The sequence below is a fragment of the Schistocerca cancellata genome, chromosome 1 (assembly GCF_023864275.1).
Source record: "Schistocerca cancellata isolate TAMUIC-IGC-003103 chromosome 1, iqSchCanc2.1, whole genome shotgun sequence".
Taxonomy (NCBI): Eukaryota; Metazoa; Arthropoda; class Insecta; order Orthoptera; family Acrididae; genus Schistocerca; species Schistocerca cancellata.
In genome coordinates this window covers 1254818167-1254832264 of record NC_064626.1, presented here as the reverse complement: position 1 = coordinate 1254832264, position 14098 = coordinate 1254818167, and the positions used below count along the sequence as shown (strand labels likewise).

Here is a 14098-nt window from a genome sequence, read left to right as displayed (position 1 = left end):
GGACAATGCACATCCGCATGTATCCCGTGCCACCCAACGTGCTCTACAAGGTGTAAGTCAACTACCCTGGCCAGCAAGATCTCCGGATCTGTCCCACATTGAGCATGTTTGGGACTGGATGAAGCGGCGTCTCACGCGGTCTGCACGTCCAGCACGAACGCTGGTCCAACTGAGGCGCCAGGTGGAAATGGCATGGCAAGCCGTTCCACAGGACTACATCCAGCATCTCTACGATCGTCTCCATGGGAGAATAGCAGCCTGCATTGCTGCGAAAGGTGGATATACACTGTACTAGTGCCGACATTGTGCATGCTCTGTTGCCTGTGTCTATGTGCCTGTGGTTCTGTCAGTGTGATCATGTGATGTATCTGACCCCAGGAACGTGTCAATAAAGTTTCCCCTTCCTGGGACAATGAATTCACGGTGTTCTTATTTCAATTTCCAGGAGTGTATTTTTCAGCCTTTTTTCGGTTATACAAGAACTACATTCGGGATTGCCAACATTTTTAGAGACAAAAAACGTGTATTATTTCAGGTAGAGATTAATAAAATATTTCTAAAAATTAAGTATTGTCAAAATGGATCTATTTAGTTCCTTAAATAGCAATTTTTCGTACTGTCGCATTAAATATGGGTTTCTGGTTGGATGTAAAAGGTTAATAACTAGTGTCGCGTTACAAATTTGTTTCAATGAATAAACAAACACTTTTCATTTAAATTTATTCAAGCTCGCTCTCCTTTCCGCTGGTTTGCATCCAGCACTGGAATTCTATTTTGGTATACGCTGAGGTAACATGAACGGAAACCATACAGGACGCAATTTTTTAATTTTTCATTCACTTAATCACTTGCTTTTTACTTTTTAAGCATGCTAACTGCTGAGAAAGTGCTTTTGCGCTCATTTCCAGTACCGGTCAAGCTCTCCGTAATTTCTTGTCGGCCGAGAATAGTTCATAATTTCGTGCACTCTCGCCAAGACTGAATTTGCTGTTTTGTCTCTTTTTCTGATGAAATTAATTAAATCCACGTGGCAGCAACTCAGTAAAAGGATTTCTCTCCTTTCTAGCCACACTGGCTTGCGCTCTCATTTCGGTAACCTTCGTACCAGTGCTTGAGCACCCACGACACATTGTAATGGTACACTATGTGATCAAAAGTATGCGGACCCCCCTCCCCCCCGAAAATATACGTTTTTTATATTATGCGTATCGTGCTGCCACCTACTGCCAGGTACTCCATACTAGGGACCTCAGTAGTCATTAGACATCGTGAGAGAGCAGAATGGGGCGCTCCGCGGAACTCACGGACTTCGAACGTGGTCAGATGATTGGGTTTTTCACACTCCCAAACACCCGTGGGTCCTAGTTTTCGATGTGATAGTGAAGTGGAAGCGTGAAGGGACACGTACAGCACAAAAGCGTACAGGTCGACCTCGTCTGTTGACTGACAGAGACCGCCGACAGTTGAAGAGGGTCGTAATGTGTAATAGGCATACATCTGTCCAGACCATCACACAGGAATTCCAAACTGTACCAGGATCCACTGTAAACACTATGACAGTTAAACGGGAGATGAGAAAACTTGGATTTCATGACCGAGTGGCTGCCGACAAGCCACACATCACACCAGTAAATGCCAAACGACGCCTCGCTTGGCGTAAGGAGCGTAAACATTGGACGATTGAACAGTGGAAAAACGTTGTGTGGAGTGACGAATCACGGTACACAACGTGGCGATCTGATGACAGGGTTTGGGTTTGGTGGATGCCCGGTGAACGTCATCTGCCAGCGTGTGTAGTGCCAACAGTAAAATTCCGAGGCAGTGGTGTTATGATGTGGTCGTGTTTTTCATGGAGGGGGCTCGCACCATTTGTAGTTTTGCGTGGCACTATCACAGCACATTGATGTTTTAAGCACCTTCTTTCTTCCCACTGTTGAAGAGCAATGCGAGGATGGCGATTGCATCTTTCAACACGATCGAGCACCTGTTCATAATGCACGGCCTGTGGCGGAGTGGTTACATGAAAATAACATCCCTGTAATAGACTGGCCTGCACAGAGTCCAGATTGGAATCCTATAGGACACTTTTGGAATGTTTTGGAACGCCGACTTCGTGCGAGGCCTCTCCTCAGCGCAGCACTCCGTGAAGAATGGGCTGCCATTCCCCAAGAAACCTTGAAGCACCTGACTGAACGCATGCCTGCGAGAGTGGAAGCTGCCATCAAGGCTAAAGCCGTCGGCACACGGACCGTGCATCCGAACGTTGAGCGTTGAGCGTGCCGAGTTTCTGACGTCATAGCGTGGAATAGCACGGGAGTCTTTCCGAACGTGCAGAGCCATATATGCATGTCAGATATTCTGAGCGTGCGTCTGAGCGTTGACCAATGAGATGGCACAACGCCACCTACGTCACCCACGTCCCTTCAGTACAGAGTTGTGAGGCGCCATATTGCCATGCTAATATGTATATATGCCGTTTCTGAGCACCAGCAAATTCAGAATCATTGCAAATCCCGTTGTTAACTGTGTGATTCGTTCCAATAAAACAACGAGAAACATCATATTCATGGCAAAAGAATTATTGTAACTTAGTTCTTATGAGAGTAGGCTATTTGAAGAAAGGTGGAAGGAGTATATAGAGGGTCTATACAAGGGCGAAGTACTTGAGGGCAATATTATGGAAATGGAAGAGGATGTAGATGAAGATGAAATGGGAGATACGATGCTGCGTGAAGAGTTTGACAGAGCACTGAAAGACCTGAGTCAAAACAAGTCCCCGGGAGTAGACAACATTTCATTAGAACTACTGATGGCCTTGGGAGAACCAGTCCTGACAAAACTCTACCATCTGGTGAGCAAGATGTATGAGACAGGTGAAATACCCTCAGACTTCAAGAAGAATATAATAATTCCAATCCCAAGGAAAGCAGATGTGAAAATTAACGAAATATCAGTTTAATAACTCACAGCTGCAAAATACTAATGCGAATTCTTAACAGACGAATGGAAAAGCTAGTAGAAGCCGACCTCGGGGAAGATCAGTTTGGATTCCGTAGAAATATTGGAACACGTGAGGCAATACTGACCTTACGACTTATATTAGTAGAAAGATTAAGGAAAGGCAAACCTACGTTTCTAGCATTTGTAGACATATTCAAATTCTAAAAGTGGCAGGGGTAAAATACATGGAGCGAAAGGCTATTTACAATTTGGACAGAAACCAGATGGCAGTTATAAGAGTCGTGGGGCATAAAAGGGAAGCAGTGGTTGGGAAGGGAGTGAGACAGGGTTGTAGCCTCTCCCCGATGTTATTCAGTCTGTAAAAATGGTTCAAATGGCTCTGAGCACTATGGGACCTAACATCTAAGGTCATCAGTCCCCTAGAACTTAGAACTACTTAAACCTAACTAACCTAAGGACAACACACACATCCATGCCCGAGGCAGGATTCGAACCTGCGACCGTAGTGGTCACGCGATCTTAGACTGAAGCGCCTAGAACCGCACGGCCACATAGGCCGGCTTCGGTCTGTATATTGAGCAAGCAGTAAATGAAACAAAAGAAAAATTCGGAGTAGGTATTAAAATCCATGGAGAAGAAATAAAAACTTTGAGGTTCGCCGATGACATTGTAATTCTATCAGAGACAGCAAAGGACTTGGAAGAGCAGTTGAACGGAATGGACAATGTCTTGAAAGGAGGATATAAAATGAACATCAACAAAAGCAAAACGAGGATAATGGAATGTAGTCGAATTAAGTCGGGTGATGCTGAGGGAATTAGATTAGAAAATGAGACACTTAAAGTAGTAAAGGAGTTTTGCTATTTGGGGAGCAAAATAACTGATGATGGTCGAAGTAGAGAGGATATAAAATGTAGACTGACAATGGCAAGGAAAGCGTTCCTGAAGAAGAGAAATTTGTTAACATCGAGTATAGATTTAAGTGTCAGGAAGTGGTTTCCGAAAGTATTTGTACGGAGTGTAGCCATGTATGGAAGTGAAACATGGACGATAAATAGTTTAGACAAGAAGAGAATAGAAGCTTTCGAAATGTGGTGCTACAGAAGAATGCTGAAGATTAGATGGGCAGATCACATAACTAATGATGAAGTATTGAATAGAATTGGGGAGAAGAGGAGTATGTGGCACAACTTGACAAAAAGAAGGGACCGGTTAGTAGGGCATGTTCTGAGGCATCAAGGGATCACAAATTTAGCATTGGAGGGCAGCATGGAGGGTAAAAATCGTAGAGGGAGACCAAGAGATGAATACACTAACCAGATTCAGAAGGATGTGGGTTGCAGTAAGTACTGGGAGATGAAGAAGCTTGCACAGGATAGGGCAGCATGGAGAGCTGCATCAAACCGGTCTCAGGACTGAAGACTACAACAACAACAACGACACACGGAAGATCCACCCAAAACGCATTGTTCTTCGTATAATTTGTTATAATTTAATTTCAATTAGTAACATATCTACGATAAGGTTTTCTGCAACGGGTAAGATACTTTGATTACTTGCGAAATTTATTGGTGTTGTTGGATTAGCGTACTGAGTAGCGTCACTATTACGTAATGCTTTGGCAGTTGGGGCGGAGGTTCTCGTCCTGACACTGCTAGATTTTATTTTCTAACATTAGCGTTTGTATTAGGTTCTGATACTTTATTATTAGTTTAATATAAGTATATACTATGATATTTAATGTTATGTAAATTTAAGTTCACCTTTTTTTCAGGGGTGACTTTGTTCGATTGGCTTAATCTACAGGACAGCTTGCGCTACTTGTATAAAGATATTTTGCTCCTTTTTCTTTTACGCTTCGTGATTGACATGTTGCAAAGATTCTGCTATTGGGTAGGAACAGTGATAAAGTAAGACTGACCTTGGGGTTTTAATAAAATGTGCGAATGATGAAATAATGTTTATCTTATGCGGAGAAGTATTCCAAATTTGTACCGCACTGTTTGTAATGGAACTTTTATAAGCCTGTGCCCTTATTGATTGGTCATGGTACTTTCATTTTCGTGGACGATGGAGGAAATGTGCGTTTTAATAGAGCTAACGTGGGAATTTTACGCGCGCCCGTTGAGTAAACAGTGTGATTTACGACCTAGAAACATCCCTCAACTGCCGCTGGAGTGCGTTACGATCGCGTATACCACGTTGGAGCCCACGTACCGTATGCACAAGTCGCATCATTCCTGAGCGTTCAGCAGCACGTTGAACTCGGCACGCTCAACGTTAACGTTCGACAGCACGGTCCGTGTGCCGACGGCTTAAGGGTGGGCCAACACCATAATGAATACCAGCATTACCAGTGGAGAGCGCCACGAATTTGTAAGTCATTTTCAGCCAGGTGTCCGGATACTTTTGATCACATAGTGCATCTGCTACGGTCTCTACTTCAGCATCTGAGGACATTGTAAATCTCCATCCAGGGAAAAATCTGTTTGATGGTATCGAATAAATGAATGTTCACCCAGTACAGAAATTTTTATAACATTTCTCTCTTCTTTGAGCTACATTATCTGGAAACCCTTTTGTGATACGAAATTGGTCACTAGGTATGATGAGAGTCGAACCCGCCAGTATTGAAGGAGGGGAGCAGTATGGTGTTGTCAGTAGACAGCAGAATGGGTAATGGAGAAGAGAATAGTAACTTCTAAGGTGGACTGGTCACTGGGTGTCACCTGAGTAATAAATCCATCAGAGCCATTCCAGACCTTCCACAGCTGGCCAAGTGGACTTCTGGTGATGTGACAGTGAAGTGGAAACGCAGAAGAACAACCACAAGTAAACCGAGACCAGGCAAACGCCATGCATTGTCGGAAGGGGATCGTCGAGCACAGCGGAGGGTGGTTGCAGACACTCGCATGAAACCAGCGGAAGGAATCCTTCAAGACTTTCAGACTGCTGCCAGATGTCCAGCCAACACAGTAATTGTACGTAGGGAGTTGAAAAGCACGGAATATAAAGGGCGAGCAGCCCCTTAAAAGCCAAACATTCTATTGTCGGTGCTAAGCGCCGCTTGAGGTAGTGTAAAGAGCGATGCCACTGGGCAGTGGATGGCTGGAAACGAGTCATTTGCAGTGATGAATCACGCTGTGGCCTGGGGCAATCCGGAGGAAGGGTTTGGATTTGGCACATGCTCGGAGAAAGTTACCTGCCATCATGTGTAGTGCCAACAGTGAAGTGCGGATGATATGGTGATACGATATGGGTGGGGAGGCGGTGTTTTCGCGTTTAGGGTGTGACCCCCTCGCTGCGCTTAATAACATGCTAAATGTGGAAGGATATGAACCCATTTTAAAACGTTTTGTATTATGTACAACAGAGGAACAATTCTTAGACGATGACTGCATCAGCATGATCATGCCATCTGTCGTCAAGCAGCATCTATGAGATCGTTTGTAGACAGTTTTACCTCTGAAATGGACCGGCCTGTCTAGACTCCCTACATGAGCCTAAAGGATCACCTCTTGGATAAGACGACGATTTCAATCCAGACCGCAGCATCCAACATCGGTTCCTTCGCTTGCTTCGGTTCTTGAACTACAATGGACTGCCATTCCTCAACACCCATTCAGACACCTCACAAGCGAACCTCCCCATCGCACCCCCCTCAGATTTAGTTATAAGTTGGCACAGTGGATAGGCCTTGAAAAACTGAACACAGATCAATCGAGAAAACAGGAAGAAGTTGTGTGGAACTATGAAAAAATAAGCAAAATATACAAACTGAGTAGTCTATGTGCAAGATATGCAACATCAAGGAGAACGTAAGCTGAGGAGCGCCGTGGTCCCGTGGTTAGCGTGAGCAGCCGCGGAATGAGAGGTCCTCGGTTCAAATCTTCCCTCGAGCGAAAATTTTACTTTCTTTATTTTCGCAAAGTTATGATCTATCCAATCGTTCATTGACGTCCCTGTTCACTGTAATAAGTTTAGTGTCTGTGTTTTGCGACCACACTGCAAAACTGTGCGACTAGTATACGAAAGGACGTCCCTCTCCAATGGGAACCGAAAATATTTGGTTGTAAGGTGATAGGTCAACCGATTCCTCCACAGGAAAACACGTCTGATATATTCTATGCGACACTGGTAACGGCATGTACGTCACATGACAGGGATATGTAGTCGACCCACCTAACTTGTACACTTGGCGAATGGGTAACAAGATTCTTCCACCTTGCCCAATTTAGGTTTTCTAGTGGATGTGATAATCACTCCCAAAAAGTGATGAAAACATAAGAGTTTGTCACATAAACGGCAACAAATGAATGCAACAGTTTCACAGTCGCACAGTTTTCCCTTTGCTCTGTCAAAACATGTTTTTAACGTTTTCAAATTTCCTGTGTGTAGACCGTCAAATCCTGCATATGTCCAAGCAAATCTGAACATGTTCTGGAATTCTGGAGAGCGAAGTTGATTATGTGTGAGTGCCTGAACTTTGATAATTGTCTGAAAATAAAAAATTAAACTTTTCACTCGAGGGAAGACTTGAACCAAGGACTTCTCATTCCGCAGCTGCTCACGCTAACCACGGGACCACGGCACTCGTGAGCTCACACTCTCCTTGATGTTGTCTACCTTGCGGATGGACTACTCAGTTTGTATATTTTGTTTATGTTTTTGATAGTTCCACACAACTTCTTCCTGTTTTCTCGATTGATCTGTGTTCAGTTTTTCAAGGCCTATCCACTGTGCCAACTTCTAACTAAATCTGAGGCGGGTGCGATGGGGAGGTTCCCTTGTCAGTGAAAGTGTCCCCAGTAGAGTTAAAGCCATCATAAAGACGTAGGGTTTTCGGACAGTTTTGGCCAGATGGTATGTGTCCTTTCACTAGTTTTAAGTATTAGGAGGCTCGACCGCAAGTACTATCTTCCACCAGTGTCTGGTAAATCGGGAAGAGTAAGCTGCAGAGCAGCGTCAATGTGCTGTACAGTTAGCATTGCGTTTCTTCCAGCTACTGACTGACACAGAGCCAGACCGTAAATGGGTCAGTACGTTGAAAGATAATTATTTGTTTCTCAAATTTCTTGGCAATAGGTGAGCTACTTTTCCACTTTGCCCATTCACTTGCTTTCTCCTGTGTCACAGGTACACGATTGGCCAGTACGTGGATCAAGCTGGTGACGTCATCAGTCACGTGAACATCTCGTCGGTGCGCATACAGGATGGCGGCTTGTACACGTGCAAGGCCAGCAACTCAATGGGTGCCGTGTCCTACGAGGCCAGGCTCAATATTTACGGTGAGTATGTTTAGATTTCTCACAAACAAAGGAGAAATATGACATGTTTATGTTTCATTCTGGGAGCCATTAGAGTTTCCGAAATGAGGTCCCACTCTGCAGCGGAGAGCACGCCGATTTGAAACTTCCTGGCAGATTAAAACTGTGTACGGAACCGGGAATCGAACCTGGGACCTTTGCCTTTTGCGTGCCAGTGGTCCACTGGCTGAGCTACCAAACCACAACTCATGAACCATCCTCAAAACTTTGTATCCACCAGTAGCGGCGCCTGAGACTTCGGGACATTTTTATAACCACCTTCTCCTCTTTGCTACCGTCCAGATAAATTCTAAAGACCTATCGTCTTTGTAAATGGGAATCTAACCTAAGTAATGTAGTCATTGAACAGAAAGAAAGAAAGATTTTTCTCTGGATCTCATTAAAAAGCAAAGATGAGAACTAAGCTTAAGCAGAGTTATGTACAGAAAGGCAAACTGATAAATATTTAACATGTTTTCTGATACTTTTTGGCGTGATTGGTAGATCCTGTGTCAGACACTTCAGGGGCTTAAAAATGCCATCTCCCTTTGCAAAAATATATTTTTACTGTGATTCCACGGACGGCGGAGGGAGCGCGCCGCGGGCGGAGGGTATTAAAATCGGCCGCCGCCGCGACCGAACCCAGTTCCCTCTGAGCAGCCATAGCGTACGGATCTCCGTGCCGGCACGTTCACAGGAGCTCAGTCCGTCAGTTCACCTGATGATGGCGACATGTATGATCGCCGAATTATTGTGCCCGTTGGACACTATAGACCGGCAGGACACCCGTGGATATTTTCATTATATTTTTACTGTTACACAAAAACTGTGCCCCATATGTTCATAAAGTACATGCACTGAGAACAGTTACAACGTGGGCTCCTGATACTTCTCTTACTGTGAAGAATAAGTTCTAAATTGCTGTAATTATTACATTACCCGTTGAAAGACAGAAGACACACTAACAAAGATAGAAGACAGAAACCATATCCGCAACATGAATTGATGCACACAAAGAACCATGTAACCAACAACACCAGCGAATATTTGTCACAAAAATTAGCGGAAATGATGGAAGAAGTATACTACTGTGATAAAAGGACTGTTGAAATGTGGATAAAGATGTGACGAGAGGGAATCGAATTCTTGAAGGAGGCAGTGTGCAATGGGAATGAGAAATATGACGAGGTTCCAGCCAGACCTACGCCAGCGTTTGCAGACTTAAGGCAGATACAATTGGAACACCAATACAAGGGATAACAGTATGCAGAAACACTACTGTACATTGCATCACGACCGTCGTACGGCTGTGACGTGTATCGAAAGAAGTTTCTCTTGTCGATGTTCCGCCCCCAGCTTAATCACAGGAATGTAAGCGTAAGCTACTGCGGCCATTTTCACAGTTAATAAAATTCTTGTGGTATGTCAATGTATAAAATTCTCCGACGTTTCGCTGACTATTGCAAAAGGAATTCCTCAGAGCGTTTTTGCTAACTGTTGGATGAGAAAACTTTTGGATCTTACACAGGGTGTCCCAGCTATCTTGTCCAACTAAAATATCTCTGGAACAATAACAGCTATTGGAAAACGACTTTCACCGGTATCAATGTAGGGCTGGGGCCCATGAATGTACATATTTGGAAACATTCTAAAACGAAAGCATATGTGTTTCTTAACACAACCTTATGATTCCTGAAGAGGGGAAGCAGCCTTTTCAGTAGTTGCAAGGGCAATAGTCTGGATGATTGACTGATCTGGCCTTGTAACAATAACCAAAACGGCATTGCTGTGCTGGTACTGCGAACGGCTGAAAGCAAGGGGAAACTACGGCCGTAATTTTTCCCGAGGGCATGCAGCTCTACTGTATGATTAAATGATGATGGCGTCCTCTTGGGTAAAATATTCCGGAGGTAAAATAGTCCCCCATTCGGATCTCCGGGCGGGGACTACTCAAGAGGACGTCGTTATCAGGAGAAAGAAAACTGGCGTTCTACGGATCGGAGCGTGGAATGTCAGATCACTTAATCGGGCAGGTAGGTTAGAAAATTTAAAAAGGGAGATGGATAGGTTAAAGTTAGATATAGTGGGAATTAGTGAAGTTCGGTGGCAGGAGGAACAAGACTTTTGGTCAGGTGATTACAGGGTTATAAATACAAAATCAAATAGGGGTAATGCAGGAGTAGGTTTAATAATGAATAAAAAAATAGGAGTGCGGGTTAGCTACTACAAACAGCATAGTGAACGCATTATTGTGGCCAAGATAGACACAAAGCCCATGCCTACTACAGTAGTACAAGTTTATATGCCAACTAGCTCTGCAGATGATGAAGAAATAGATGAAATGTATGACGAGATAAAAGAAATTATTCAGGTAGTGAAGGGAGACGAAAATTTAATAGTCATGGGTGACTGGAATTCGTCAGTAGGAAAAGGGAGAGAAGGAAACATAGTAGGTGAATATGGATTGGGGGGAAGGAATGAAAGAGGAAGCCGCCTTGTAGAATTTTGCACAGAGCATAAATTAATCATAGCTAACACTTGGTTCAAGAATCATGAAAGGAGGCTGTATACATGGAAGAAGCCTGGAGATACTGACAGGTTTCAGATAGATTATATAATGGTAAGACAGAGATTTAGGAACCAGGTTTTAAATTGTAAGACATTTCCTGGGGCAGATGTAGATTCTGACCACAATCTATTGGTTATGAACTGCAGATTGAAACTGAAGAAACTGCAAAAAGGTGGGAATTTAAGGAGATGGGACCTGGATAAACTGAAAGAACCAGAGGTTGTAGAGAGTTTCAGGGAGAGCATTAGGGAACAATTGACAGGAATGGGGGAAAGAAATACAGTAGAAGAAGAATGGGTAGCTCTGAGGGATGAAGTGGTGAAGGCAGCAGACGATCAAGTAGGTAAAAAGACGCGGGCTAATAGAAATCCTTGGGTAACAGAAGAAATATTGAATTTAATTGATGAAAGGAGAAAATATAAAAATGCAGTAAATGAAGCAGGCAAAAAGGAATACAAACGTCTCAAAAATGAAATTGACAGGAAGTGCAAAATGGCTAAGCAGGGATGGCTAGAGGACAAATGTAAGGATGTAGAGGCTTGTCTCACTAGGGGTAAGATAGATACTGCCTACAGGAAAATTAAAGAGACCTTTGGAGAGAAGAGAACCACTTGTATGAATATCAAGAGCTCAGATGGCAACCCAGTTCTAAGCAAAGAAGGGAAAGCAGAAAGGTGGAAGGAGTATATAGAGGGTTTATACAAGGGCGATGTACTTGAGGACAATATTATGGAAATGGAAGAGGATGTAGATGAAGATGAAATGGGAGATAAGATACTGCGTGAAGAGTTTGACAGAGCACTGAAAGACCTGAGTCAAAACAAGGCCCCGGGAGTAGACAACATTCCATTAGAACTACTGGTGGCCTCAGGAGAGCCAGTCATGACAAAACTCTACCATCTGGTGAGCACGATGTATGAGACAGGCGAAATACCCTCAGACTTTAAGAAGAATATAATAATTCCAATCCCAAAGAAAGCAGGTGTTGACAGATGTGAAAGTTACCGAACTATCAGTTTAATAAGTCACAGCTGCAAAATACTAACGCGAATTCTTTACAGACGAATGGAAAAACTGGTAGAAGCCGACCTCGGAGAAGATCAGTTTGGATTCCGTAGAAATGTTGGAACACGTGAGGCAATACTGACCTTACGACTTATCTTGGAAGAAAGATTAAGAAAAGGCAAACCTACGTTTCTAGCATTTGTAGACTTAGAGAAAGCTTTTGACAATGTTGACTGGAATACTCTCTTTCAAATTCTGAAGGCGGCAGGGGTAAAATACAGGGAGCGAAAGGCTATTTACAATTTGTACAGAAACCAGGTGGCAGTTATAAGAGTCGAGGGACATGAGAGGGAAGCAGCGGTTGGGAAGGGAGTGAGACAGGGTTGTAGCCTCTCCCCGATGTTATTCAATCTGTATATTGAGCAAGCAGTAAAGGAAACAAAAGAAAAATTTGGAGTAGGTATTAAAATTCATGGAGAAGAAGTAAAAACTTTGAGGTTCGCCGATGACATTGTAATTCTGTCAGAGACAGCAAAGGACTTGGAAGAGCAGTTGAACGGAATGGACAGTGTCTTGAAAAGAGGATATAAGATGAACATCAACAAAAGCAAAACGAGGATAATGGAATGTAGTCGAATTAAGTCGGGTGATGCTGAGGGAATTAGATTAGGAAATGAGACACTTAAAGTAGTAAAGGAGTTTTGCTATTTAGGGAGTAAAATAACCGATGATGGTCGAAGTAGAGAGGATATAAAATGTAGACTGGCAATGGCAAGGAAAGCGTTTCTCAAGAAGAGAAATTTGTTAACATCGAATATAGATTTAGGTGTCAGGAAGTCGTTTCTGAAAGTATTTGTATGGAGTGTAGCCATGTATGGTAGTGAAACATGGACGATAACTAGTTTGGACAAGAAGAGAATAGAAGCTTTCGAAATGTGGTGCTACAGAAGAATGCTGAAGATAAGGTGGGTAGATCACGTAATTAATGAGGAGGTATTGAATAGGATTGGGGAGAAGAGAAGTTTGTGGCACAACTTGACTAGAAGAAGGGATCGGTTGGTAGGACATGTTCTGAGGCATCGAGGGATCACAAATTTAGCATTGGAGGGCAGCGTGGAGGGTAAAAATCGTAGAGGGAGACCAAGAGATCAATACACTAAGCAGATTCAGAAGGATGTAGGTTGCAGTAGGTACTGGGAGATGAAGAAGCTTGCACAGGATAGAGTAGCATGGAGAGCTGCATCAAACCAGTCTCAGGACTGAAGACCACAACAACAACATGTTTTTTAAATGGACCTCCTATATTTTTTCTTCAGCAATCCTAGCATGACAAAGCACATACACAATGGCGTTGATTGCATCGCAATATTCCCATTACATCCCGAGATATTAAGACGCGAAGTTGACGCTTGAAACACCCGACGTGATCTGCTAGCGCACGTCCTGAGGCTCAGGCGTGAACCCCATGCTGCCCGTAATCGCGATGTGATTGACATGCGTAATCACACTTCCATACTTATCAAGAGGTCCGAAACGAATAATACGGTCTGCTGTCATCCTGCATTAACGTCGTACATTCCAGCAGGTATTTATCCCATAGGCTAGGGGTGATGCGGTTCTGTAACATATCTTTGTACCGCAACGTTAGTCACAAAGTTAACTTCGCTTATCGCTAATCCGTTACTAAAAAAGGTAATGCCGTTCAACGTTAAAACTTTACTTTACTGTAGATCTAGCGCAAGTGACACTTAATCATTCACTCGTAGTAGTAAAATTCATGTTGATGTTTTTAGTGAAACGAGCAAGTGGACTAAAAGTTTTACCGTTGTTTCGGACCTCTTGATAAGTATGGAGGTGTGATTACGCATGTCAATCACATCGCGATTACGGGCAGCATGGGGTTCACGCCTGAGCCTCAGGACGTGCGCTAGCAGCGCATGTCGGGTGTTTCAAGCGTCAACTTCGCGTCTCAATATCTCGGGATGTAATGGGAATATTGCGGTGCAATCAACGCCATTGTGTATGTGCTTTGTCATGCTATGGATTGCTGAAGAAAAAATATAGGAGGTCCATTTAAAAAAACATAAGTTTGTGTTAAAAAACACATATGCTTTCGTTTTAGAATGTTTCCAAATATCTTCAACTTTTGTGGTCCTGTCCTCCTCAGTTGCGCGTAATACTACGGTATATTGATAATTTTCACTTATGGATCGTCTGACAGCAACTGAATAAAACACAATTTTAGTGCCATACGCGT

The 14098-nt window shown here is 43.4% G+C and overlaps 1 protein-coding gene across 1 annotated transcript in view; it reads left to right on the top strand.

Moving 5' to 3' along the window:
- LOC126143911 (Down syndrome cell adhesion molecule-like protein Dscam2) overlaps nucleotides 1-14098 on the top strand; it is a 493502-nt gene that overhangs the window by 213210 nt on the left and 266194 nt on the right. The window contains exon 5 of the mRNA XM_049915460.1: nucleotides 8098-8249. Within this exon, the coding sequence (XP_049771417.1) occupies nucleotides 8098-8249 (152 nt within the window). The remainder of the gene's footprint in view (nucleotides 1-8097; nucleotides 8250-14098) is intronic.